Source organism: Centropristis striata, chromosome 11, assembly GCF_030273125.1.
Source record: "Centropristis striata isolate RG_2023a ecotype Rhode Island chromosome 11, C.striata_1.0, whole genome shotgun sequence".
NCBI lineage: Eukaryota > Metazoa > Chordata > Actinopteri > Perciformes > Serranidae > Centropristis > Centropristis striata.
The window spans coordinates 18,638,046-18,664,100 of record NC_081527.1 but is presented as its reverse complement, the minus strand read 5'-3'; the positions used below and the strand labels follow the sequence as shown (position 1 = coordinate 18,664,100).

Here is a 26,055-nt window from a genome sequence, read left to right as displayed (position 1 = left end):
ACACCAGTCACCATGTTGCATACCTCTGTGTGCACAACAAATCAACAACAATCAAAATAGGGTTGGGAGATATGGACAAAATCTTCTACCTAGATAAAGGTAATCTAATATCTTGATAACAATACATATCACAATATAGCATGCTTTCTGCTTATTCAATAATTGCATAGTCTATAATAACTAACCACATGGTAATGCCTATTGTTGTATATTACATACACCATGTTATCAAAACAGCTACTCTATGGTTCACTCCAGCTTCGCTCCCACATGAAAGGATCAGAATCTTAAGTGTTCGGCATTTCAGTAGAAAAAAAGCTACAGCAAAACATGTAACGCAGACATTTTTATTGCGTTTTGAAAACGTATATCGTCATATTGCCTAGCCTTAAATCAAAGGAGACATCTAACGGTTAGGCTATACTACCATATCACTGATAGGAACTCAAAAGAAAAGAGCCTGGAAAGATGGATGTGTAAAAAATAATGATACATTGAAATCATGACCTGATTAATGACTAAACAATTAGAATTATAAAGGTAAACATATCTATTATAATTTAAACAGTTGAAATAGTTAAGTTATGCATAAATTGTGAAAGTAGTTAGTTTGCTTAGTACTGACTACAAATACATAATTATAATTAGCTTAAAATATGGAGAAACAGCAAAAATTGTTAGCTACAAATAGCTTTATTTGGTTAAAAAAAAGTAGTAAGCTGAAAATTGTGGATGAATGGTTTAAAATAGTTAGGTTTGAGTATTCAATGAACAGTTAAAACAGCTAATGTTAACTAGAAGTAGGCTAACATTAACGGGTAAACGGTTGAAATGGTTAATGTTAGCCAGAAGTAACATTTGTGGAGAAACAGTTAAAATGGTTAAGGTTAACGAGAAGTAACATTAGAGGTTAAACAGTTAAAATGTTAACGTTAACGAGGAGTAACATTAGTGGTTAAACAGTTAAAATGGTTAACGTTAGCTAAAAGTAACATTAGTGGTTGAACAGTTAAAATGGTTAACGTTAGCTAGAAGTAACATTAGTGGTTAAACAGTTAAAATGGTTAACGTTAGCTAGAAGTAACATTAATCGATAAACAATTGAAATGTTTAATGTTAGCTAGAAGTAACAATAATGGACAAGAGGTTGAAATAGTTAGCTTAAAGTATGGATGAATGGTTTAAAATAGTAAGCTTAAATTAATGGATAAGTGGATGAAATAATTATTTAAAAAGTTATATTAATGGATAAACAGTTGAAATAGTTAGGTTCAGAAAGGTCCTTTCAAGATGACAGTAAAGGAACTCAATCTTGACATCTTGACAGATGAAAGTGTGATGAACATGAAATATGGAGAGCAACTATTAGAGATGCACATTAAATGAAAGAAATGGTGTGTGTTTCATGTAATGCTTAAGAATCATCATTTACACACAATAAGCAGTGGGAAGGTCTGTGGCAAAGACAATGTTAAGGACTTTGATTTAGTAAATATTGGTATTCCTCAGTATGCAATCTCTATAATCAAACACTGAGAGACAACAATGTTCAGAGAGGTCGATGACAGCTGCTCTCCCTCTCTTCATGTACCGTACTGATCCTCTCCTCAGATAACTATACAGGCAAGTCTGGACGGCGTTCTTTCCTTAGATTCATACTGAAAACATCTGAAAACCTGGCAACAACCCTGCTATTTCTGCCACTAAAGCACGCCAGGTGGGAGAGGGAGAGGAGGAGTGCATTGTAAAGTTAACTCTGAAGTGAAGGGAGAAAAAAGCTTATGCTATTGAAGAGGAACTACTCTGTTTTGAAATATACCTCACATGCTAATTAAATCTGTTTTATTACCTTTCCGTGTTTATTAGACATTTCTAGCAAAACAACTTCTCTGGTTTTATAATGACTGTCACACATTTCTTTTCACGACCACACTTCCAGCCCACACCACATCATCACCACCACACCCAGACCGACTGTCTTACCTGTCTGCTGTGTGTTTTTCAGGGTTGCTGCGTTATTATCGTTGAATCTGAGATTGATGCCGTTCGAGGATTTGGAGACTGAGCCATTCACGTGTGTCCCTCCGTTCCTCTTTATGGAGCCGTTGTTGCTCGAAACTGGCACAAATGTAGGATCCAGGTCCATGATCAGCTGGTTGAGCTGGTCAATGGAGTTGTCAATGTCCTTTGTTAAAGATTTGAACTCCTCATCACGTTTGTTGTTGTTGTTATTGTTTATCGTTGCCTGTTCTTCTAGTGGCGCTGTCTTTCTCAGGGCATCTGTCGTCATGTCCCTGTTAGGGCCCTGAGGTTCACTTGGCAGACCTGCTTTGGGTGAACCGCTCCCTTGCTTGTATCTTTCTGTATCATTTCCATCCTCGGGCATGTAGATAAACTGTTGTGCAGCAACCATCTGCTGCTGGCGAACCCAGGACTGTGTGGAATAGCTTCCCTGTCTGTAGACATGCTGTTTGGGCATGGGGGCACTGCTGGGATTAGCTGAGGCCACAGAGTTGCTCCTGGAGCTCAGGCAGCCCCTTCTCGCCTCAGCATAGCCTCTCTCATACTCCTCCATAGGAGGAGGTGCAGGGTGATGGAGGTGGTGCTGGCTTTGGCTTTGCTGCTCCTCTGCTCCGGGACTCCCAAAGCCATCTGACAGCAGTGAGTTCTGGCTGCTCTTGTGGCAGGAGGACGACAAGGTCCCTAAGCTGTCCACACTGTGCAGATCATGACCTGTAATGACCTCATCATCCAGGATGTCCGTTTCCCTCTCTCTGGGTCTGGGGTCTCCGTTGATGTGCACTTGCGCTGGGACTATCTGCTGGATAGCCACTCTGGGGCCTTGATCACCCATCTCCCCCAGTGAGGGCTCCTCAAGACCAAAACCACTTAAAAGGCGCTTTAGCTGGACCTTTTCCTGCTGGCTGGGACCCTGGTTAGGCTTGATGGTGGTGGTGGTAGTGGTGGTCGTGGTGATGGTGGCGGCGGGGACAGGTGTGGGTCTGTCAGTCCACAGTGAAGTGCTAGACAGGCCCGAGTCACTGCTGACAGAGAGGGCGTGGTCGCTGTGGTCCGGGCTGGAGGTGGCGGAGGTCGTGCGGGCCCCTCTGCCCAGCGTAGCCTCTCCTCCGCTGGGGCTCCTCTTTTTAGCAGCTTTGTCCTGGCTTAGGCCTTGAGAGCGTGGCGCTGCAAAATAGAAGAGATGCAGCGCTTCATACGGTCAGCTGGTATGGGCACACACAGAGACACACACAGACAGCACGCAGACGAACACAAACTGCACAAAACCACAGACAAAACAAGACTCTCTTAACATGCACAGTCATGTCACCCCACAACCTGCATCATTCACAATCTGTTATAGACACAGCTCAACACTTACACTCACACCTCACCTGACAAAGACAACATTCCAGACAATACAGAGCAAACATGAGACTACAAATAACTAGGATATTAATGCATTGACAGAAAATATGTGAATCATAATAATAATAATTAGATGTGTCAGGAAAAAAATAAATCACCCAAATTATTCAAATCCCTCTTTTTAATATTCCACTCATCTTCCACCGGGCCACAAGGTGCTAGCATATGCAGTGTGTGCAGCAGACAAAGGTGTTCCTCATGCTCAGGTTATATAATAAATGTTAAGTTTTTTGTATGCCGTTACAAGAGTCAGACGGCTGTGGATCTTCAGAGTCTGACCCCTGCATTCCTCACCCTGCTGTGATTAAGCCATCCTGCTCCCTCTCGCCTGCCCCTTGACCCCCAGCATATGTCCAAACAACCTCCTTAATCCTCAGAAGTGAAAGAAACATCACACATGTCAGTCATTTTTCAAGGCGGGCTCGAATCCATCACACGAGAAAACAATAAGTAGACTTACGCAAAATGAATACTGGAGAAGAAGTGCGTGTGAGGAGCGTTGCCAAGTAAGTAAAAATTGCTGTTTCACTGTCACTCTGTCCGTAACAAAAGAGAGCTGGAACACGACTCCTACGCTTCTCCCTCAATCTGCCGCCTTAAGTACTTGCCTTTCAGTCAAACCATGACTGGAGGATCTGAATACCAGACACGCATGATAAAAGCTCCCCCTCCTCCTTCTCCTCCTCTCCGAAAGCTCCTGTATGTATGGCTTGCCCCCCCTGGCTCACACAAATACACTAGTTGAACCTGCATCCGGCCTTGAGCAGCCTCGGCTCAGGCCTCCATGCAGGTCAGTTCCATTGGGAGTTTTCCAACAAATCCCTCTTGTAATAATCCTTTTGGCAAGGTGCAAGCAGCTTTTAAGACAGATGTTTCCCCCCAGTGCTGGCCATCTTTCTCCCTCTCTGTCACCCCTGTCATCGTCCTGCCTCCCTTTTCTTTTCCCTCCCCCTCACGGCCCTTCCATCTGTCTCAAGAAGAAAAATGTCTTACCTTCGCTGCCACTACCAGGTAAGCACACGAGACAATCCCAGTCTCCGGTAAAGTAAAACTTGCAGAGGGGAATGCAGACAAGCGAGAGCGGACATGGTTTTTATCCAGCAGATAATGGTCAGGGTCAAATCATGAGTAAGAATGAGTTGGCCCCTGCTTTCTTCCTCTGCTGAGAAGGTGAGAGTGTTTGCACTCCACACAAGGGGGGACCTTGAGATCTCCAAATAAGGGCAGAGGAATGTAAACAAGTGAGGCGGGGCTTCAGGGTGGAGGCGGGTTTTGAGGAAAGCAGTAACCCGACCTCTTGCCCTGCATTAGGGGACTACCCCACTGGGGAGAGAGGGGGAAAAAGAGGGAGAGAAAGAAAGAAAAAGGGCGGCTCAGAGAGGATCAGAGAAAGAAAACAACATTCCTGCAGCTCCTGACTTTTCTACTCTGTAAAAAGACACTTTTTAATTAAAGCAATCCTTGCCTTCTACTTGAAACTCTGAAAAGCTGCAGCCCAGTTGTTTTTCTCTCACTCCTGTGTGTCATGAAAGTGCATGCCTGCTGTCCTCATGAACAATATCGGCAAGAAACAGATGTGCACTAAACTCAATTATATGGTTCAACAATTTTTTCAAAAACTGTTTTACCTATCAGGTTTAACACTGGCATTAACAAACCGAGGAATGGTTAACCAAGTATGTTCTTAGCTTAAGAAATTCAGTCAAACCATTTATATCTAGCATCCATCATGTCGGTTGTTGTGGTAAGGTCAGTCCCTGAATAATCCACCAATTACAGTGCAGAGAGCAGCGAAACCAGAACTGTTCCTCAAGCTGCTCTCGTATCGCAGGAGGAGGTCTGGTTGTGTATGGATATGCAATTACCCAACCCTTCCCATTCCTCCACAGCTACTACCATCCCGCACCTTGTGAATGCCAAAACCGTGAGTCGTAAGCATAATGACGATCATCATCCTCATTTTTCTTCCGCCCAACCTTTTACATGTGCCTACAATGTGTAGACATCCGCACTCTGGGAAATATATCTCTTAAATTCTGTGTACAATTTGTACAGGACATACTGTTCATACAGAAGGAGTGTTGAAGGAAAACTCCATTGAGGAAGAGTTAAAAATGTGTTTCAGACGCACTCCTAATGGAATCTTTTTGAGATTCACATCACTGAGATTTCTGCCTCTAATATGAAATGGGTAACAAAAACAGGGAGATGTCACATATTGTTCATATTCTAAGTTACGGTCAGTTGCTCAGAATAGTTTATTTCATTGTCATCTTTGGTTAGCAGTGGTGGAAAAAGTATTAAGATATTTAGCAAAGTAACATAACTAGTCTCAAAGTCCTGCATTCAAAATCTTACTAAAGTAAAAGTATGCAAGTATAATCAAGAAAGTGGACTTAAAGTACAAAAGTATTCACTATGCTGCCAAATGGGCTCTTCTGTTATTATATATTATTACATTATTACGATTGATGCAGTTTTTTAAATGGTGTAGCTTGCTGCAACGGTGCAAATTTTATTCATTTTTATACTGTTGAGGGGTTTAATTTACTGTATAACAATGCATTGTATTTCAATTGCTTAGTCATGCTGTGCCACAAGTTTATCAGGGATTTTGCTGAGATATAACGTGTCAAATGAGCAGCAATTTCTATTTCAGGTATTTTCATTGTCTCTTTAATGGCCTTTTGTTCAATGAAAAAACCCCTGTTTATAAACTATGTGATCCTAATAGTAGAATATGTTCTTCCAAAAGAACTCTTGCCAAGACCATGAATTGATGGTTTTAATCTGGGTTTTACTTCGTATTACACGAGTCCTCCTCCGTTATCTCTAGGTTTGATTAACTCTCCTATTTCCTTTTGATATGGACTGTAATTTTGAGAGCATGGGCCAAGAATTATTCAGACCTCTTGTGGAAAGAGATATTGTTTTTTTTAAATGGCATTTTTCCGTGCTGTGATCCCCACATATGAAATTCCATCTATCTACATTGTATTGAGGTGGCGGCAGAAATATGAGAAATAGATATCACAAACTATCTGCATGGCCTTATACTTTTAAAAATACAAATTTACACAAGCAATAACCATTCAACACTTCAGCACATTTTAATGTTAACTATTAGTTATCTATCTGCAGGCAGTCGGCTGCTAGCTGAGCTACACAGGGACACAAGCCCACTTTCACAGGAAACTTCAGTAAACAACCTTTCTGGAAAAACAATCTTTTAAAATTCAACTCTTCATTTACACGTGGGGATAAGCACACACTCTCACCGGTGATTGTCGAAAAGCCATTGAAGTAAATGAGGTTTTCTTTTCACAACCTTAGCACTACAATGGCAAACGTTTTTCAGACTTCCTCCTCCTGACCAACCTCTGAGTGACAGCTTCTCAGAGTCAAACTGGGCCTGTCAGAGGACTGATGGTAAGTAGATGCAGAATTCCAACAAAGCTCCCCATCTCCCGTCTCAGATGTAGTGTTTACATGAGAAAACAAGGCTGTAAATATCCCACATGAATGCTTTGGAATCAAGGCAAGAGAAAAAAATGCTCCTTGAGTTAATGTCTTTGCTTTGATGAATTCTTAAATTTGAGTGTTTTGCTCTTTTATTGCATTCTCAGAGGTGTGCATAAAAATTGTATATGGTCTTGTTGGTTGTAGTTTAAATGAAAATAAAAAAGCTAATTTTCATCAAGCTGAACCCCGACTTATAAAAACACTGAATGAATACTGGGAAAGGGTGGATCTGCGTTTTAATGCTACCACCACGTCGCTCTATTCTGGGAGGCTGTTGTGAATTCTGTGGTTGAGTGGAGAGCAACAACCACAGCTAGGACATGACGCCCCGACAGGGTGGCTCTGAGTGTGTGTCTGCAGTGAGAGTGCGCATACGTGTGTGTGTGTGTGTGTGTGTGTGGGATGGTTGAAGCATTCCTTTTCATTTGATGAAACAACAAAATAGAAATCTCTTGAGAACTAATTGCTCGTCTTCTGAACCCAGAATTCTCTGCATACAACACTCCTTCCTATCCTTCACATAGATACAACATTGTCATGCCCAGAACCTGAACTTCAGTTTTCTTTTCCTGTCCTCGCCATAATAAAAGTCTCAGAGGGCCTGCCTGGGTTTTAAGCCCTACTCATGAGTAATAACTTCTGTTAGCAACACTTGCAACATAAACCAAGTTAGTGGTGACTGTGTGTGCATGTTAATGCAATCACACTGCAGTCCCTCAATAACATGCAGCACAGGATATGTCATGCTGTGTTAATTCCCTGAGAGGAAAAGAGTGCTTGTGTGTTTGTTTGTGAAACAGAGGAGGTGAAAACTCCATTTAATGTCTAAATAACACCCAATGCAAAAATCTTCCATTCTTAAAAAATCGTGCATATTTTGAGATTTTGATTCATTATGCAAACCTTGGCATTGCTATAATGTCTTGTGAGTCATGTAGTGACTAATGCAGCGTAATTACTGTACCTTCACCATCACAGATGTTCTGGTAGGAGTCCCAGCGGATTAAAGGATCTGAGGTGTTGTAGTCCACAATAACATCCGCCCCATTCTGCCACCTGTCAGCACCTGGACCCAAAAATAACATAAATCAAGGTGTTGTTTTTCATAAAATACTACTCATCATTATGTTATTGTTACATCTGTTATGGCCCGAGGGAAGAGAAAGATGGATCTGTTCTAACAATTTTGTGTAAATATTTCAGGTGGGGCAATAATTTGATGTTATAAGCTTTGAGAGGAATTGCATCACTACAATTATAAGTGTTAACATCATATCACCCAGTCTTGCATGTGGAAATTTGTTATTAACAAATCTTACCATTCAAAAACCAAAGAACAAATCGTTTCAGTTCACCTCATATTTAACAAGACTTTTAAGGAATAAAAGCCTCAAGTTTTACAGTTTATTTACAGGATAGTTTAAGAGCCAATCAAGCTCCCTACTTCCAGTCTTTATGCAATGACATGAGACTGATATCAAGCCTTCCGTCTAACTGTCAGCAAAAGACCTCTGTCACCGCTGCAGATTGAAATTTTATCATTGTTTGAGGACATCTATAACTGTTAATATCACCTGACCCAAAATATTTAAATAATGCTACCGGATTTGTAAGAAAATATACAAAACCTAGTACATTAGATGCATATCCACAAACCCACACAAACTAGTTTAGCTCCTGTGGGGCTGTGGGCCAGCACATGCTGTGCTTCTTTACCTCTCTGTCAGCACACACTTCACACTACATTTCCCCTCTGCAGCATTCCACATCCCTTCTCACCAGGGGGCAGAGGGGGAAGCAGGGAGCACAGGACAACACGGAGGGGAAAATGGAGAAAGCTCTGGGTCTGCTTTCCCAACTTCCTCTCTATGTAGCAACTTAAAAAAATGAAAAACTGAAGAGTTGGGGATCTACCTGGGATCCTCTCTGGTCCCTCGGAGAACACCAGCTCCACTTTGCCATAATCTGCAAATCTGGGATCTGCAACGTAAGCACACAGGAATGCCATTAGTGTCTCCATCCAGAAGTGGAAGGATGAATGTCTGTGAAAAGGATTCTCTCAGTACACGTAAAACATGTTTGGGAAAACAAGATTATTGGTCTCAAAGTGCCAAGTCTAAATTAAGTCCAGACTGAGCCCTGCAGATGCTGCGTGGAGCAGAACAGTCGCTGTAAACTAGCTGGTGGCACGTTGAGACCTGCTCTCAGGTTTTTGTTTTTTTCAGGTCTACCTTTGTTGGCAGTCTCCATGTCCTCTTTTTCAAACATCAGGTTGTAGCCCTGCACTGCTCCCGTGTGGAACTGCAGCCGGAAAATAACCTCACGATCTGAAGTTACGTCACTTTTGTGATAGCATTTAATCTGTAAAAGAAGATACAAAAATATTGTGATTGCAACAATCAAAGCTGATGTCAGAAACCCTGAGAAGGCTTTTTTTTTCTCCCTACCATGATGTCTCCTTTAAGAAGCTGGGCAGGCTCAAGTGAGATGCACACTCGGTCTCTGTGGCCTGGACCGATGTGACTGAAACAAAAACAACAGAGAAGTGAGTCAAACTGAGCCAGAGTTTGGAAGAAATCACAAATATTTACAGAGAGCAGTGACTCACAATTAAAATCAGCATTAAAATAAGTAAAACAGAAAATTGCTTTGATGTTTTCCAATATTCTTGACAGTAAACAAATTACTGTACCACATGTGTAAACTACTTACTAGATTCCAGATGAGTACACTGTCTGCATGCCCTGGTAAACCTTAATGTATGGACGACACACTGAAAAGAAAAGAAATTCTCAAATAAATAATAGTTAAGGCATCCATAACATGACATTAAGTAACCTGTGAGGTTAGATATTCACGAGAGGCTTCTCAGATTGTTTTGCTCACGTCAAGTGTGATAAGCTGTTGTTGTGAGAAAGGGATTTCAGCACCACAGTGTGACGAAGACCTCTGCTGTTTCATTGAAATTAGTAAAAACAGCAATTTACATGTAAATATGGGTGTGAATTCCCTTCGGATCTACAGAGAACCCATAAAGAAGTTCTGTTTATGTATACGTCTATCTGTCTGAGCATGCATGTGTGTCGGAAAAAGAGAGAGATATAAAGTACAGATAAGTCTCCGTCTTGTTTACTGCTCCGGCTCTGATGTGGTCGTGTCTGGTTCTTTTATGCCGTCATGGTGGCAGCGACTGTGTTTTCATTGCAGCTGTGTATAGTGGTAAACAATATGAGTTTAACCTCCAGTGGCGTCGAAGTTTGGGATCCCGTGAAGGATGACGCAGTGCAGGAACAAGGGGGAGGCGTTGATCTTCATGGATCCACTGAGGAGACTGTTGAGGATCCAAACATACCTGACAGGAGACCACAGAGCAGGATGTAAATAATATACACACACAGAAGTGGGACCAACTCCTTGTTAGCATGGCACAAGTGCATCTGAAGTCTTTGCACTCAAGTCTCAAGTCAAGACTGACAAGTCTTATAAATATAATTATCCTATGATTGTTTAACACAATTACCCATTGGCTTTGGAAAAATCATGCACATTTTATTTATGTTAAACTGTCTTTTCAAAGTGGATTTTATTGAACTTTAAATATAATTCAACAAACAAAAAATAAATGTAAAAAAAATAAAAATAATAATACATGCGTAATATACATAAACAAATAAAATAAAAAACAACAAAATCTATATTAAATATATAAAAATAAGAAATAAAAATATGTTGGGCCAAAATTAAATGCATTGTAGTACTTTGCCACAACATAAATTTAATATTTTGGTACATTATATTAAAACATATTCCAATAATGGTTATGCTGGATTTATAACTCAAGACAAAACAAGAGCAACATTGTTAAACAGAATGTTGCACAACAATCGCTTTATCTCAATTATCTTGTTATCATGTTTGTTGGCCAAAAAGTAATTGAAAATGAAATTGGTTAATCGCCCGGCCAACCCAGCCACACTTAAAGGGGCTCATCTGTCTCCGCTGTAATTGCTCAAGGTTTGCGTGACATAAACTTGGTCAAAAAGACAGTTTGGAGTAACTAGAACAAAACAAACTGGAGGAAGCAGTTCAGCCTCAGAGCCATCAGTGTGATGGAGGATGATTCACCGTGATACACAGGATTAGGATGACACCAAGTCACCATGGGGCCCCATTCTTATTAAAATGATCCCAAATAATAAGATTTGTAGTAAAGAAATAAGACAAACAGTACCAGGACATGCACGCTTCTGTATTGAATCAGGTGGGTCTGGGACATGAATGTGTTTGGATGCGAGTCAACAGAGGACAGACGTGTGCTGCTAGAAGGGTGTGCTCAAATTTTGGGTCTTACCGTTTCTGCGAGGGTGTCATCAGAGCTGAGACCTTATCATCGTAGTATTTCCTCATCGCGAAGCGGTCTAACGCCTGATCAGCACTTTGAGGGAGACAGTGAGACACATTAAACACTTTAGGTAATTATGACTCCAGAGAGAGATTACACTCTGCTGCTCTATAATTGAATGGTGTTAACCCTTACTTAAATTAGGACGACACACACACACACACAGACACACACACACTCACACATGCATACACATGCATAATGGACAAGAGTGAAAGTAAGCGGAGAGACAGGGGATTCCAGCAGAGAGGAAGAGAATGCCAGCCTTAAGTAAACACGGAGGGGGACAGAGAGAGGCCAGAGTGTGTGCACAGCTCTGCTATTCAGACAGACCTAAAACCAACAGGCGCTGGAGCCTTTTCACCACAGCTCTGTTTCTCTCTCGTCCGCCCACTCCCCCTGCTCCCCCCTCCCTAAATCTATTCCATTGTAAATCTGCCACATTGTTTTCCTATCTCTTCCTCTACCTCTTTTTGCCCTCAGTCTTTCACATTCACCTTACCGACCCCGGTCTTCCTCAGCGGGACGCAAACACCGAGAGAAACAGAGGCTAAATCGAAGACTAATATGTGCTCATGCTAATAGTGATGTAACACCAGGCCGCTTCTGCTAATGTTTGCTGCATTTCTTTACTCAAGGGCTTAAACACTGACAATGGTTAGAAAATTAGAATCGGTTTTCTCCATGATGAATGCATTGCATGAAACTGACACTGTGGCCAGAAGCTATTACAGTAACTAACATTTTTCGAAGTTGATTCATGCAATCCAATACGGGGTGATTCATTCATAGCTTAAATTGTGTGGTTTGCCTTAGAATTTCGAAGAGGTGACTCTTCTTTGACTCGTTCTCTGAGTCACCTTGACTCTAAGTTAAAGCAGCTAAATAAATCAGCCATGGTTAGGGGGAAGGACATTTCTTGTGGTCTACCGAATGAGTCTTCATGAACTATTGTGGCTTGTTGTTGACATCCTTTGCTGCCAACAGTGAGTGGGTGCACTTGTGTTATGATAAATCCTGACTTCAGAGGAAACAACGACATTTATAGTAACCCAGCATGAAAGTGTGACACATTAGTGGTTACCTTGCTGATACATCGGTGAAATGCACAAAGGAGGAGATGACGACACCGATTCGACCCTTGCCTCCCTGAAGAAACAAGAGAAAGGACATCATACACTACACATGCACTTAGACTTCTATGGTGTTTTCAAGGGCCCAAATAGGTATTTATCAATCATCTTCCTATTGGAAGTAACGGCATCCTAAATAACAGTGATAATAATAACTAGAAAATTTCTAAAGAAATTTTGATTGTGTGCTTGCCTCTGGACCGTGACTCTCGTGGCTTATCAAAAGGGGCAGGGATTAAACAGGGACTTTCTGCTGAGTACACTCACACCTCATACAAGTCTCTAGGACAAACGGTTCATTGGTTATGAAAGGGGGCGTGGCTAATCAAAAAGGGCGGGAATTTATGAAATATTGTTATGTATAAGTGGTCAGTGATGAACCATCATCATGCTTGACAAGTTTGAGGAAGATTGGACAACGTATGGTCAAGTTATAAGGTCTCATGTTTTATGAAGAACAACATGTCTGTTTACTTAGAGTAAACTGACAGTTATCAGTTAGAATGTCTGTGTTGGAGGAGGGGAGGAGGGAGGGGGGAGGCTTTGATAGCTAAGCAACCACGTGGCCAGATGGAGTCGACCAATAAGAGCAGAGCAATCAACTGAAATTAACTGCTGTTGGAGAAAGTTCCGCAGACAGAGGTGGACAAACTGAAATTTCTGGCCTCGAACAGAAAGCATTTTTGGCAAAACCATAATACCTATCATTGATCCGACTTCACTTTGAGCGTCCTGAGTTCTTCCTGAACATCTACATATGTTTTTTTTTAAGAAAGATGAAAAAATAGCTTTGTTAGAGCGATTTAAAAAAACGGTTAAATTTTTTTTGGGGAGAAATCTTCCTGCATTTTTAATATGGGAGCCAATGAGGCAGTTGGTGCGTTTTGTTTGAGCATCTGTGCGTCCTGCGCCAAAACTATAACTCTGACAGCTTTACCAGAGGATTGTGAGTGAGAGGACAAATTTTCCTACGTTTCTATGTATAAATCATTTCTGTAGAGTGAAATTTGCAGCCTGGAGCGCAGTTTTCAAATTTATTTTTTGACAATTCGTTCTCTCCCTCTACACTCTGTTTGATGACATCACCGCTCTAGACTCTCCATAGGGTTACATTGGGGGGATTTTTTGACGTGTCTTTGCCCAATAATTTGAAAACCGTTTGTCGAAACCCTTATAAAAGTCATAGCACACTTGTCATGAGCGAGCCGGTCGATTTGATACCTTTTTTGTGTATGTGCGGCCAAAACTCTGGGAGGAGTAGTCGACCGAAAAAAGACCACGGAAGAAACGGAAGAATAACTAGAAACAAAATTCCAGGGAAATTTTGGAGTGCCACGGGACTACTGCCGGATGATTCTCGTGGTTTAAATCAGCAGTTAAACAGGGACTCTGTCCTGAGTTCACAGACACCTCATACAAGTCTGTAGGACAAACGGTTCACTAGTTCGTAAAAAGGGGCGTGGCTACTCAAAGGGGGCGTGGCTTCAATCACCAGTCAAACAGGGACTCTGTCCTGAGTCCACAGACACCTCATACAAGTCTGTAGGACAAACGGTTCACTAGTTAGTAAAAAGGGGCGTGGCTACTCAAAGGGGGAGTGGCTTCAATCACCAGTCAAACAGGGACTCTGTCCTGAGTCCACAGACACCTCATACAAGTCTGTAGGACAAACGGTTCACTAGTTCGTAAAAAGGGGCGTGGCTACTCAAAGGGGGCGTGGCTTCAATCACCAGTAAAACAGGGGCTCTGTCCTGAGTTAGCAGACACCTCATACAAGTCTGTAGGACAAACGGTTCACTAATTAGTAAAAGGGGCGTGGCTTATCAAAAGGGGCGGGGTTATCAATCAACAGTTACAGGGACGCCATGCTGAGTAATCTGACACCTCATACAAATTTCTAGGACAAACGGTTCATTAGTTAAGAAAGGGGGCGTGGCTAATCAAAAAGGGCGGGAATTTATGAAATATAGTTATGTACAACTGGTCAGTGATGAGCCATCATCATGCATGACAAGTTTGAAGCAGATTGGACAATGTATGGTCAAGTTATAAGGTCTCGTGTTTAATGAAAGAACGCCATGTCTGTTCAGTGAGAATGTCTGTGTTGGAGGAGGGGGGGGGGGGGGGGGTAGGAGGTTGGGGGAGGCTTTGGTAGCTAAGCAACCACGTGGCCAGGTGGAGTCGACCAATCAGAGCAGAGCAATCAACTGAAATTAACTGAAGGTGGAGACAGTACTGCCAAACTGAGCAGCCAGAGGTGGACCAACTGAAAATTCTGGCCTCGAACAGAAAGCATTTTCGGCAAAACCATAATACCTATCACTGATCCGACTTCACTTTGAGCGTCCTGAGTTCTTCCTGAACGTCTACATATATTTTTTTTTAACAAAAATGAAAAAATAGCTTTGTTAGAGCGATCTAAAAAAACGGTAAAATCTGATTATTTCAAAAATCCTTGTGTGTTTTTAATATGGGACTCAATGGGGCAGTTGATGCGTTTTGGTGGCACTTCTCTGTGTCCTGCGCCCAAACTAAAACTCTGACAGCTTTACCAGAGGATTGTGAGTGAGACCACAAATTTTCCTACGTTTCTATGTACAAATTATTACTGTAGAGTGAAATTTGCGGCCTGGAGCGCAGTTTTCAACTTTATTTTTTGACAATTCCTTCTCTCCCTCTACACTCTGCTTGATGACATCACCAGTCGAGAGTCTGAACATTCCGCGCAATACACACACATGGGAAAATCTCCCTCCCCATTAGTTTGGAAAAATGGAAATGTTTTCGCACTTCGTGCGAAAACTATACGTGCAATCGCTTTGAAATTTCACAGGACTAGAGTTAAATTCAGGCCCTACAACTTTCTAAATCGCTTCGGAATTTTACGAGCAACGGTTTGCAAATGGTGAGGCCCCAAAGTTGGCGCAATGCGTTCCGGATGGGCCAAAAAGTGCACGTTTGTGCACGTTGTGCGAAAACGTGCGCGCCGATCGCTAAAAAAAGTCATTCCACACGATTCCCGATTAGGGCGCAACTTTTGACGTTTTTACTTTTCGCGATTTCTCAAAGCTGCGAGACTAGTTACGCGCCAAAGTTTTTACGGAAGAATAATCTATAATAATAAACATGAGCAATAATAAGAGATGCCTCGAGCTTCGCTCGAGGCACTCATCCTCACTGCTTGCAGTGAAGATGAGTGCCTCGCTGCTCAGCCGTGGCACTAATAAAATTAAGCCCGGTGAATAGTAGTTAGTGTGCTTTTGCAAGCAAGCACACAAAATAATAATAATAAAAAATTTAATTTATATAGCGCTTTTCTAGACACTCAAACACGCTTAACAGGCAATAGGAGTGGACAGGACAGGAAGACAGGGATGGAAGAATTAGCCATCAACCCGTCCGTACATATAAATAAACATACATACAATAAACTTTGGATAAACATTCAAAGAGTATGAAACAATCTCTGTTATCAAAATTAAATTGAAAGAGCTTTAAATATAAATTATGCAAATTAAAAGCAGGATCAGGGATTGACCAAATCTGACCATTTGGCATTCCAAAAAAATATATCACACTCGATATCAGGAAACCTATATTTTTAAAATAAGTAAATAAATTAGTGTAAATGACAGTTGTCGGGGTGTAAAACCAATCTGTACAAATAAAGATTCAGTTACCTAACAATGAAATAGCAGTCAGTGCTGGAAAAAAACATGTTTATATCAAAAAACGAAATAAATTATGACCTTAAAATGGAAAATCTACTCGAACATTGAATTTGAGACACTTCTATCATCCACCAATGAGGACTTTTTTCAATCAGAATATGATGTCATGCCTCTTCACTTTCATAGACATATACTTTAAATACTCAGGGGTTTTAACACAAACAACATAAAAATACGACATTGAAAAATGCTTGATGACAAAGTAATTTCAATGTAATCAAACCTGGAGTAATTGCTAAATTATTAAAGCTACACTGCATCTACAACTGATACAACACAACCTGTATATGCTCACCCTGCAGTGTATAACCACCACATGAAGGGGGTCAGCATTGAGCCAGCTCTCCATGGCCTTACAGATGGTGCAGATCTTATCCAGAGGTGGAGCGTGCATGTCCGGCCAGCCCGTATCTAGAGTCTGAAAACACACCACTCACTGTAAATAGACACAGTAGAGGTCTATACAGCTATGCATTTCCAATCAATATCATATAATTTACTGTAGCTGGTTAGACACAGCTGATCAAAGAGGATGACGAGGGATCTATTAATCTACTTAAATTAATTATATTGTGGATTTTTTTGCTGATGGATATTGATAAACTCATTCTTCTAGGATTTATTTAGCTTCTTAGCTTATAGCATATATAGATGGATCAGTAAATGTAAGCTTACCTTTGGGTTCATTCTAGTGAGATCATGTCTTTTCTCTGACAGGTTGATGATCTAAAGAGAACATTAAACAAAGGCAATTACCTAAAATGTATGTAAGATCATTGTATGCTGGTTTAACACTGATTTTTAACCCATTCGTGCCAAAATACTAAACATGCTCTGATTGTTCTAGAGTCTTGAAATCTGGTATGTACATATACTGGGCAAGGATCGAACAGTACGAATGAAATGAAAAGAAAAGAAATTTAGGATTTTGTTTTGTTTTGTTTTCAAAATTAAATATATTTTTCCACTTCATGTGTGAGCATGTCTTTTATATTCAACTATTAAGGAGTACGATAAATACCAAATACTCAACTGTGCTCCTTATAATATCAATAGGACTACTGTTTTTTCCTGAAATATAATGTAATCTATTGCACAAACAGTAGTCCCATGTGCCCAAAAACTTACAGCTTGATGAGAAAAACTCACTTTTCAGCCAAACAGATTTTTAAAATGTCTTCACATTTGTGCTAAGGAAAGCCAAGAGAATATTTCCACCTAATAACATATTTTTAAAAATCAGTTGCAGGCACCATAAATAAGCATGAGTGAAAGATGAACTATGCACTCTGAGATCAATAGTCTCAAGTCAATATCCCATGAAAGCCCATCAGTCCTGACATCAATACTGTTTGCACTTTGACACTTCAGCTCCTTTCAAGGTGAGACAGCGAGCACTGACCAGATAATTATCTGCATGCTTGGACTTGAGCATTCGTGTGACATCCTTCAGGTTGTGAGAGTAGATCTCCTCTGTGCAGCCCCGGGGGAAGGACACAGCGATGATGCGCTCTGTGATGTACGTCAGGTCGAGTTCATATCCCTCCTCCATCCTGAATCTTTAGACTTCCTGTTAAAAAACATTGAAGCAGAGACACAGGTGACTCGGGCACTTCAATAAACTTACACCATTCCCATTTAAAGCAGGTGACATTGCTCAAGTCAATATTTGGTGGCCAAAGTCCTCAGCTTTCGTCATTGTGTCCAAGTTTGTAACAGATATCTTTAGAGCTTGACCTCAATTCCAGATTGTATGACAGAGGGTGTCTTGTGTGCACAGAAACGATCAACAGTGTGAGTCACAAAAACTGTACTGGTTGAAAGGAAACAATATATCAAGGGCTTTTTAACATGTCAGAGATGAGTGCCACTTATCTACACAGCAAAAAGAGATACACAGCGGTGGTATCAAAACACCCAACACCAGCAATCTAGCACCCGATGTCAGTTAGTCCGACAAAAAAAACTTTCAAAGAATTCCGGTCAGAACCAGTTGCTGTAAATCCCTGAGTGATGGCGTGTCCCTGTGACCTCATGGCCATGCACTTCCTGCAGTGGTGGTCTGGAGAGAGCCTGTCTCACCCCACAACATCCACAGACACATCCCTTATTCTCTTATCTAGTCATCTGTGTATGCTCTGTGCTGGTTGTCAGGCGGAGAGGAGCAAAGTGTTGCCTGTGGCCATCACTAGTGCCGACACAATCGGTCACTTCATCAATAAATCAAACAGAGCAATTGTTTTTCATTTAGAGGACGTAAAAAATGTTTGTTGCTGTTCCAACTTATTGTGAGGTTTTGCTGCTTCTCTCTTTAAGCAATTGAAAGGTTTCATTTTTCAGACCTATTATATTAAGAATGGCATTTTTTAAAACTGTTATCTGATGTTTTATTGAATTGCTTTTTTCATAGTATCTAGAAAAGTTAAATAGTAAAGTAAAACCTGACATACTGTTATATACTGTTTGCAAAAATTGCACATGAAATACATATAACATGTATTACATTGCACATTTTCTATTTCTGTCTATAGTCTATTATAATTGAATGTATTATTATTATTATATTGTGATAGGGCTGTGTATTGGCGAGAATCTGGAGAAATTATCACATCATTATAAAGGGGTTACAATTCAATATATTGTGTTTTATTGCGATATTGTAAGAAAGCAATTTTTAAATAAAATTTTAGGTAAACTCATAGTATAAAAGAACAAAGAACAATATACATAAAGTTGGAGTAAAAACTGTTTAGAGCCATAGCATTACTTCTTGTGCAATTTGTACATCTTTACATGTAAACTTTTATTAAAATTAATGCAGTGTTCTTGAGAATCGATACAGTATCGCAAAATATAATCTTGTTATATTCAAGTGCATCAATATACTTATACCTCTATAATTTACTCTATATTGTATGATATATTACTGTACTATACTACTAAGAGATAACTGGCCAATAGAGCTTGATAAATGTCTCAGATTTCACACAAACACAAGCACTCCCACAAACAGAAACACATTCCTTAAAGCTGCCAAAGATATCATCATCCTTCTTGAATGACTCCAATTGTTTGTTGTGATTAAACGATCCACAGTCAAGAATGTGTCCATCAATTAAGTCTGCAGTGACTGCAGGCTACAGCCCAACACTTTGAAGGGGGCCAGAGAGGGAGCCATAAACCAGGGACAGTGTAGCCACGGCTTAAACCAACCCTCAGAGCGGAATGAAAGAGGCCATGTGTATGAAGAGGTCATCACTCGGGGAAACAGGGCTGGGTGTTTTGTGAGTGTGTGTGTGTTGGTGGAGGTGGTGGGAGCAGGGGGGAAGAGGTCCTCAGGGATTGTTGGAACTAATGGGGGGTTTAGTCTATTTCCCCTGAGACTCTGAGGGAAAACTGTTGACTAATGGGAAATTAATGAACAGTGTGGCCAGTACTTATGCTCTGTGTCTCTCCAGGGCAGGGGCATGGGAAGAAGGCTTAGCAATGTTTTGGAAGTGTATCTAACCAACACTTATCCTCCATGTGACCCTGGAGGAGTAAACATTAATTTTAACATTAATTAATTTGGTGTATTAAGTTGTTTTTAAAGGTTATTTCAAAAAGGTTTGATAAAGATAAAATAAAAGGTTTGATAAAGATAAAATAAAAGCATTGATGCCCACCTCTTGTCTGCGTAGTAAAAAATAAGCTAACGTTTCTGCCACTAGCCTGTTAGTTTTGTTTAGCATAAAGCCTGTAAAACAGGGAAACAGCTAGCCTGGCTCTGTAACAAAATATGCCCACAAACACACAATATAGCATCTCAATAGTTTAATACATACAAAAACAAAAGTGTAAATAACGTCAAGAGGGATCGAGTGTCTAACTCTATCTTAGTTGTGGGCGCAGTACTTTCTAACGCCAAGAAAAAGTCAGACAAATAGGCTAACCTCCCCCTAAAACCACAACATGTTGTTCTTTAAACACAGTTTTTGGGGCATGCTGTAGGTGGATTTTGCTAACTTTGGACAGACCCAGGCTAGCCATTTCCCCTTGTTTTCAGTCTTCATGCTAAGCTAAGCTAACTGGAGACTGGCAGTAGCTTCATATTTAACAAACAGACATAAGAGGTACATCAATCTTTTTTATCTAAGTCTCGGCAAGAGAGCTAATAAGTTCAAAAAGTCTAACTATAATATAATAAATATATTTAAATTCAATAAATGGTCACATAACACATTTCATGGCAACTAACAAAGAAAAATAAGGGTTTGTATCAACACAAATAAAGCTCATAAAGATACATAAAATTAGCCAATAGTACTTGTGCCTACTCATTTCTAATGAATTCATTCATGCACAACACTGCAGCAACCAACATCCTTTTTCTACCAGACCTCTCACTTCTCCCACTCATCATTCAAGCTAACATGAGCGACTTGCCCCAGCACGCACTAAAGATAATTGGTCTTTAATTTGCACTGACTGCTTTTGTTCCTGGTTTGAGGCGCAGCATTAGCTCACAAAGGCAGAATAAGCAGTGCCAAGGAACTCAAATCCCGAGCCCACCCATGGCACTGGGAGAGCAAGGCTGGTTGAGGAGCGGGGTAGGCAGACGGATTCAAGAAAATGGGTTGCCAGGTCTACTGTGAACAAGCTGCGACAGGTTTACTGAGGTCAGGATGTTGGGGGATTAGGGTGTGTCTGGCTACCCCAGCTCCAACCCCTGCAGGTAAGAGCTTGACTAGGCTGTGTGGGTGCTGTCAGCCACGTTCACACATGCATGACCATCACTTGGGATTGGATCCAAATGCCTTTCTTCCAATTATCCAGAACAACGCTGAAAATAAATTAATCAAACATTCCATTTATGCGTAAATGAAATGCAGGGAAGACGGAGTTGGAAGGCATATTAAAGTTCTGGGATGAAGCCTGTTTCTATTTCTGGAGCCACACCCTTCACCTGGCCAGCACTGTATGGAATCTTCCATTTTGTAGGAGCAGGTGAACCACGAGATGAAACAAGACAGCATAATGTAATAGGACATAAACTGCCGAGGGCACTAACTCAATCCAGACATCTGTTAGACCCTAAGAGTTAAATCATGGCCGCATCATGTGAACACTGACCTCATAGTTGTTTTCATTTTTGAGTCCACTGTGGTACAAAACTTGGCAAAAACTCTGCATGCTTGTCTGTCACAAATAATAAAGACTACCACGAGCCTCGGGTTGAGCCACAGCAACCGAATCCATTTACGTGAAAGTTTGTTTGTATGTGATTAGGCTGGTTGCTACATGTCTACAGGCTCCACTGCTGTATTTTCCATTAGAGATCTCAGTGTGGCCATCATGCATGATTGCTTTTACATATTTGTACAAACCAGGGGAAGAAGGAACACAGTGCAAAAAAAAAAAGTTTAATAAAAGGAGGTGAGATGAGAATATCAACACTGCTGCAATGACAATGAAAGAAAGAATTTTTTCTTGCTTGTTAAATGTCAAAAATAATTCTCATCACAAAGTTACTATCAAAGCCCACCAAATATTTCCAAAAATCCAAAAGGACTCAATGCTACGATGCAGAAATGCATTAAATCCTCATATAAGGGAAGGTGCAACAACCAAAATTTAGTCTAGTTCTAAGAGACAGGCATTTACCTAATCAACTAATCTATATTTAAATGGATGGTTGCTAATTGGTTTTAAATTAATTAGAGAAAACCAACATGTCCATAAACCTGCACCCCTGCACACATATGAAAGCAATCAAAGCATCCCTTCCCCCATTCACACTTCAAAATCAAACCAAATAGCTTCTCTTGGCTCCAGCTTCTTTTTTATGATTGACATGTTGTGGCAACGGCTTCCATTTTGTGACAACTTAAATATTTTTATAGGTCCATTAAACTGGAATTATGTGTCTGAAATGAAAAATGGTTGCACTGATATTCCCCCACTAAGAGGAGAAAATAAAAGACAGCACCAAACCCAAACTCAACACAAACTTTCTCTGGTGCAGACTGCTATTAGAGGTCGAACTCAGTGAGGGTGATAAAGCTCATCCAACACAGCATGTAGTAACTGGTTCTGGGTTTTTTACCTATGGAAAAAGCAGCTACATATATATAGCACACTTCTGTCTCTTGGGGGATTCTGGACAGATTAATGATCTCCTAAACTGTTTGTCTGCAAACTTGAGTAACACCTAAGGTGCCATAAATGCTTCAGGAAGTCTGGGTGCCTGCAGGGACTGCTGGATGGAAACATTTTTTGTTGTTGTTGTTTCTCTTTTTAAACATTTCTACTAAATGTAGCTTTTTTTCTCCCATTATTTCTTTGATTGCCCAGTAAATGAAACGAACTATTCATGCCTGTTTACTGCCATCAGATGACAGGAATTATACAACCAGAACAAATTTGTTTCTTGCCTTTGTCATCTGGCTGTAGCCCCCAGTTGGTATTTAGCATTCACATCTAATAGCCACCTAATAGCCTTGATACCATCAGCTTCACTGTTCCAAAGCGCCTTGTATTCATACTTGGCACGAGCACATGCCTCATACTGCGGGATAACATGTCCACAGTGACATAACAGGCTGGTTGAAGGGCCCGGAGAGAGACAAGGACACAGTTTGTTCTGGCCTTTTCCTGTCAGGGGCTCTATATGTTTATGCTGTGGCTTTGACACCCATTCACTGCTGCTGAAGAACTGAAATAAACAAAACCATGAGAACTATTGAGAAAAACACTATGCGAGGGGGGAGCTTGGTATTTTTGGTAAGTTTATTTAGTAACCCTGGAACTCTAACATGTATTTGTCCCACATTTTTATGAGATATGTTGAAGGGAATAAAAATGACAGCCCTGGGCAAATCTGTGCACCCTTAAGGCTCCTAAAGTACTCCCTAATTACCGTTTTCTATCCCAAGGTCATAGCGGAATGCGTTCCAAAATGGATTACGTTCCCACTCTCGCTCTCTCATTCCCTCCATCTCTCTATTTCTTGCTGTTCTTTCGTCTTTATTGCTTCCATTCTCCTTCCTTCCTTCTCCAGGTCTCCTTCTCTCAGTTTAATGGCTTACACATGTCAGCCAAGTGGCCGTGGCAGTTCTGTGACAAAGTGAAATGCCCCCAGTGCTCCGTCCCATGCTGTTCCTCCCAGGGTTGGATCAGTGTTCTGCTTACAGTACACAACGCCAACCCTGTGCCAACCCACCTGTCCAAACCACACTTTCAGGATCCCCATTCATCTGCCGCCCTGCCAGCCCTTTGTAATTACCGCCTGACACTTTAGGTTTCTGACACACGTTTCTTTCGCCTTGAAGGGGGCAAGATATTGTTCATATGACTCTGACCTCAAAATAGAACCACCAACAAAAGCTATAATTGCCACTTCAAAAATGTTTCTCCTGTCTCACTGGGTCTGTAATTAAAGCTAATCTTGAAAGAGTTTAGCCTGCAAAATGTTCCGAACAACCTGTATGGTTTATGTTGCTTGAAAGAACGGTGCGCAGGAGGGTGTAAATGCAGGTGTGTGTCTGATTTCCAAGCAAGGGAGGAACAAAATTCAGGTGAAGAGGGCTGTAGTGGTTGTGATGTAAGGACGCTTGTACATGTCATCAACAATGGCTGCCTGAGAAGCATAGCCCAAGGGCCGCAAATACCACGCAGCAGCTGTATCTCAAAGAAGAAGAAAAAAAGACATACTCTCTCATTCTGATTGTCTCCATCAGTTATCCACAGACTGGAGGATACACACAAAGGGTTCCTTTGGGACTCTATAGACTACTGGGTACAAGTTTTCCACAAGAATGGCCCCATATGTTTCACATTATAAAAGGTCTCCAGTACACCAGAGCCCACAACAGCAAGGAACCCCAAATTATAGCCATTGCAAAACGTCATTGAGGAAGACATTTAAAAAGCTAAAAGGACCCAAGGAGCCCAAGCCAAGCTTTAGGGAGTCCAGTTCAAAAGCTCTAAATAATACTCATTCACATTGAAAAGGGAAAAAAACACAAGAGCAATGCTGGGTTAGTTTGAATGAGTCCCTTCTCTGTCTTCAGAGTGCTGCTGGAGGAGCTGGGGCACAAACACACACTCTCACACACACACCCCTGGTTTAAGTAGGACTTTAGCAGAGCCAAAGTAAATACAGAGAGCAGTGGCCTGTTTTGCACTTTGAATAAATGAGCAAACTCAATGAAATGTTACTGAGCAAAGAAATAAAGAGTAGGGGGAAAAGTACAACAGTGTGTGGAAGTTTAATCCTGCTTTTAAGTGCTGACCAGCCCGATTAAAAAAAAAAACTCCCTGCTAATGATTGACCGTGGAAAAGTTCAGACACCGTGCCTTACCTTTTCAAACTGAAAGCGAGTCCTTTGATTCTTCTTTTTTTCCCCTCCTCTGTGTCCCTTTGTGAGTCAGAGCTGCAGAAGGAGAGAGAGTTGGGTAAAGTCCTGATCAAAGAGCCCTCAGCCCTTCATACAGGCTTAGTGCAGGCTGAGAGGCTCATTTTCCTCTGCTGGAATGCGCTCTCAGCTGGACCCGGTGCTCTCCTCGGCCGGTGATAAAATGGAAGCTTTTGCTCCGTTTCTGAACTGCTCCTGCTCCTGCTCCTGCTCCTGCTCCTGCCGCCTGCTGTTGCTGCTCAGCCCCCCAGCACACTTCCTCCAGTCCGGGCCGCCGCTGCAGCCGCCACAAGTCCTGGCACGGGATAGTCCTCCCACTGCGCCGCTAGGGCTGTCTCCCTTGTTCCCTCCCCCTTCCACCCTGCCTCCCCTCTTCACGGCCTCCTCCTCCTGCCTGTCTCCATTTGTTCTCACCCTCACTCCTCACACGCAGACGGAGACTTCCTCCAGCCACCCCTCCACAGGACCCCCCAAAAACCCTTCACATGTGTAGGCCTACACTGTACAATGAAATAGCAGTGGGAGTATAAAAGGATTTTTTTTTGCTTATAGCCCATCATATTACATTGGGCAGTCTATGACCTACACTGTAATAATTTATTCTGTAGTCATTTCATTTTACTTAATATATTTGATAAAATGTAGGCTATTAAATATAAATGCGTCCTTGATTTTGAGGCAGTTGTTTAAGTAACTTTAATGTAAAAATGTTTGAGATAGAATCTACTTATTTTGATCACATTAAATATAATCTTTATGTGTGTGTAATTCTAAAACGAGAGAATTTTGAATGAATCCAACACAATAGAATTAGTCTGTTTTTAATTTACAATTAACACTTCCTGTTAAGTTGTTATTAACTCAACTTGTAACATAGTTAGATTTAATAAATAATATTGCGTGCAATCTGTTGCCTCAGTTTTATTGAGTAGCTACTGTTTGTTTTGTTTACAGTGTTGAGGTTAGGAATCGGGCTTGTAAATGGAAAGTCGCCGGTTTGCTTAAGGACTGAAGTGCCCTTGAGCAAGGCACCTAACCCCGCTGCACAGCTCCCCGGGCGCAGTAATGTGCTTCCCACTGCTCCTTGCATGGTGTGTTCACTTGTGTGTTAAAAAAAAAAAGATGGGTTAAATGCAGAGGTTGAATTTCCCCATTGTGGGTTAATAAAGTAATTAATATAATAAATAATAAGATTGTATTATATTATGTGTTATGTTATGTATTATAGATTATTAGGCCATCTGTTTTACCTATATTATATACAGTCATGGAAAAAAATATTAGACCATTGTTTTCTTGTTGTTCATTTAATGCCTGGTACAGCTAAAGTTGCATTTGTTTGGACAAATATAATGATAACAACAAAAATCGCTCAAAAGAGTTTAAATTAAGAGCTGATATCTAGACATTTTCCATGGTTTTCTTGGTAATAACTAAAATCA

General features: G+C 41.0%; 1 protein-coding gene across 3 annotated transcripts in view; it reads right to left on the bottom strand.

Moving 5' to 3' along the window:
• LOC131980318 (tensin-3-like) overlaps positions 1–24,881 on the bottom strand; it is a 37,667-nt gene extending 12,786 nt beyond the window's left edge. The window contains exons 1-13 of one of the 3 annotated variants that reach the window (XM_059344528.1): positions 24,560–24,881; positions 17,620–17,787; positions 16,893–16,943; positions 16,513–16,635; positions 12,438–12,502; positions 11,303–11,386; positions 10,191–10,303; positions 9,664–9,724; positions 9,399–9,474; positions 9,183–9,312; positions 8,866–8,931; positions 7,922–8,017; positions 1,984–3,186 (exon numbers count right to left, since the gene is read on the bottom strand). In XM_059344528.1, the coding sequence (XP_059200511.1) occupies positions 1,984–3,186; positions 7,922–8,017; positions 8,866–8,931; positions 9,183–9,312; positions 9,399–9,474; positions 9,664–9,724; positions 10,191–10,303; positions 11,303–11,386; positions 12,438–12,502; positions 16,513–16,635; positions 16,893–16,943; positions 17,620–17,769 (2,218 nt within the window). In that variant the 5' untranslated portion in view covers positions 17,770–17,787; positions 24,560–24,881. Of the gene's footprint in view, positions 1–1,983; positions 3,187–7,915; positions 8,018–8,865; positions 8,932–9,182; positions 9,313–9,398; positions 9,475–9,663; positions 9,725–10,190; positions 10,304–11,302; positions 11,387–12,437; positions 12,503–16,512; positions 16,636–16,892; positions 16,944–17,619; positions 17,788–24,559 lie in introns of all 3 variants that reach the window. The other 2 variants (XM_059344527.1, XM_059344529.1) reach the window with 2 other exon arrangements.
• Between the last annotated feature and the right edge of the window lie 1,174 nt (positions 24,882–26,055).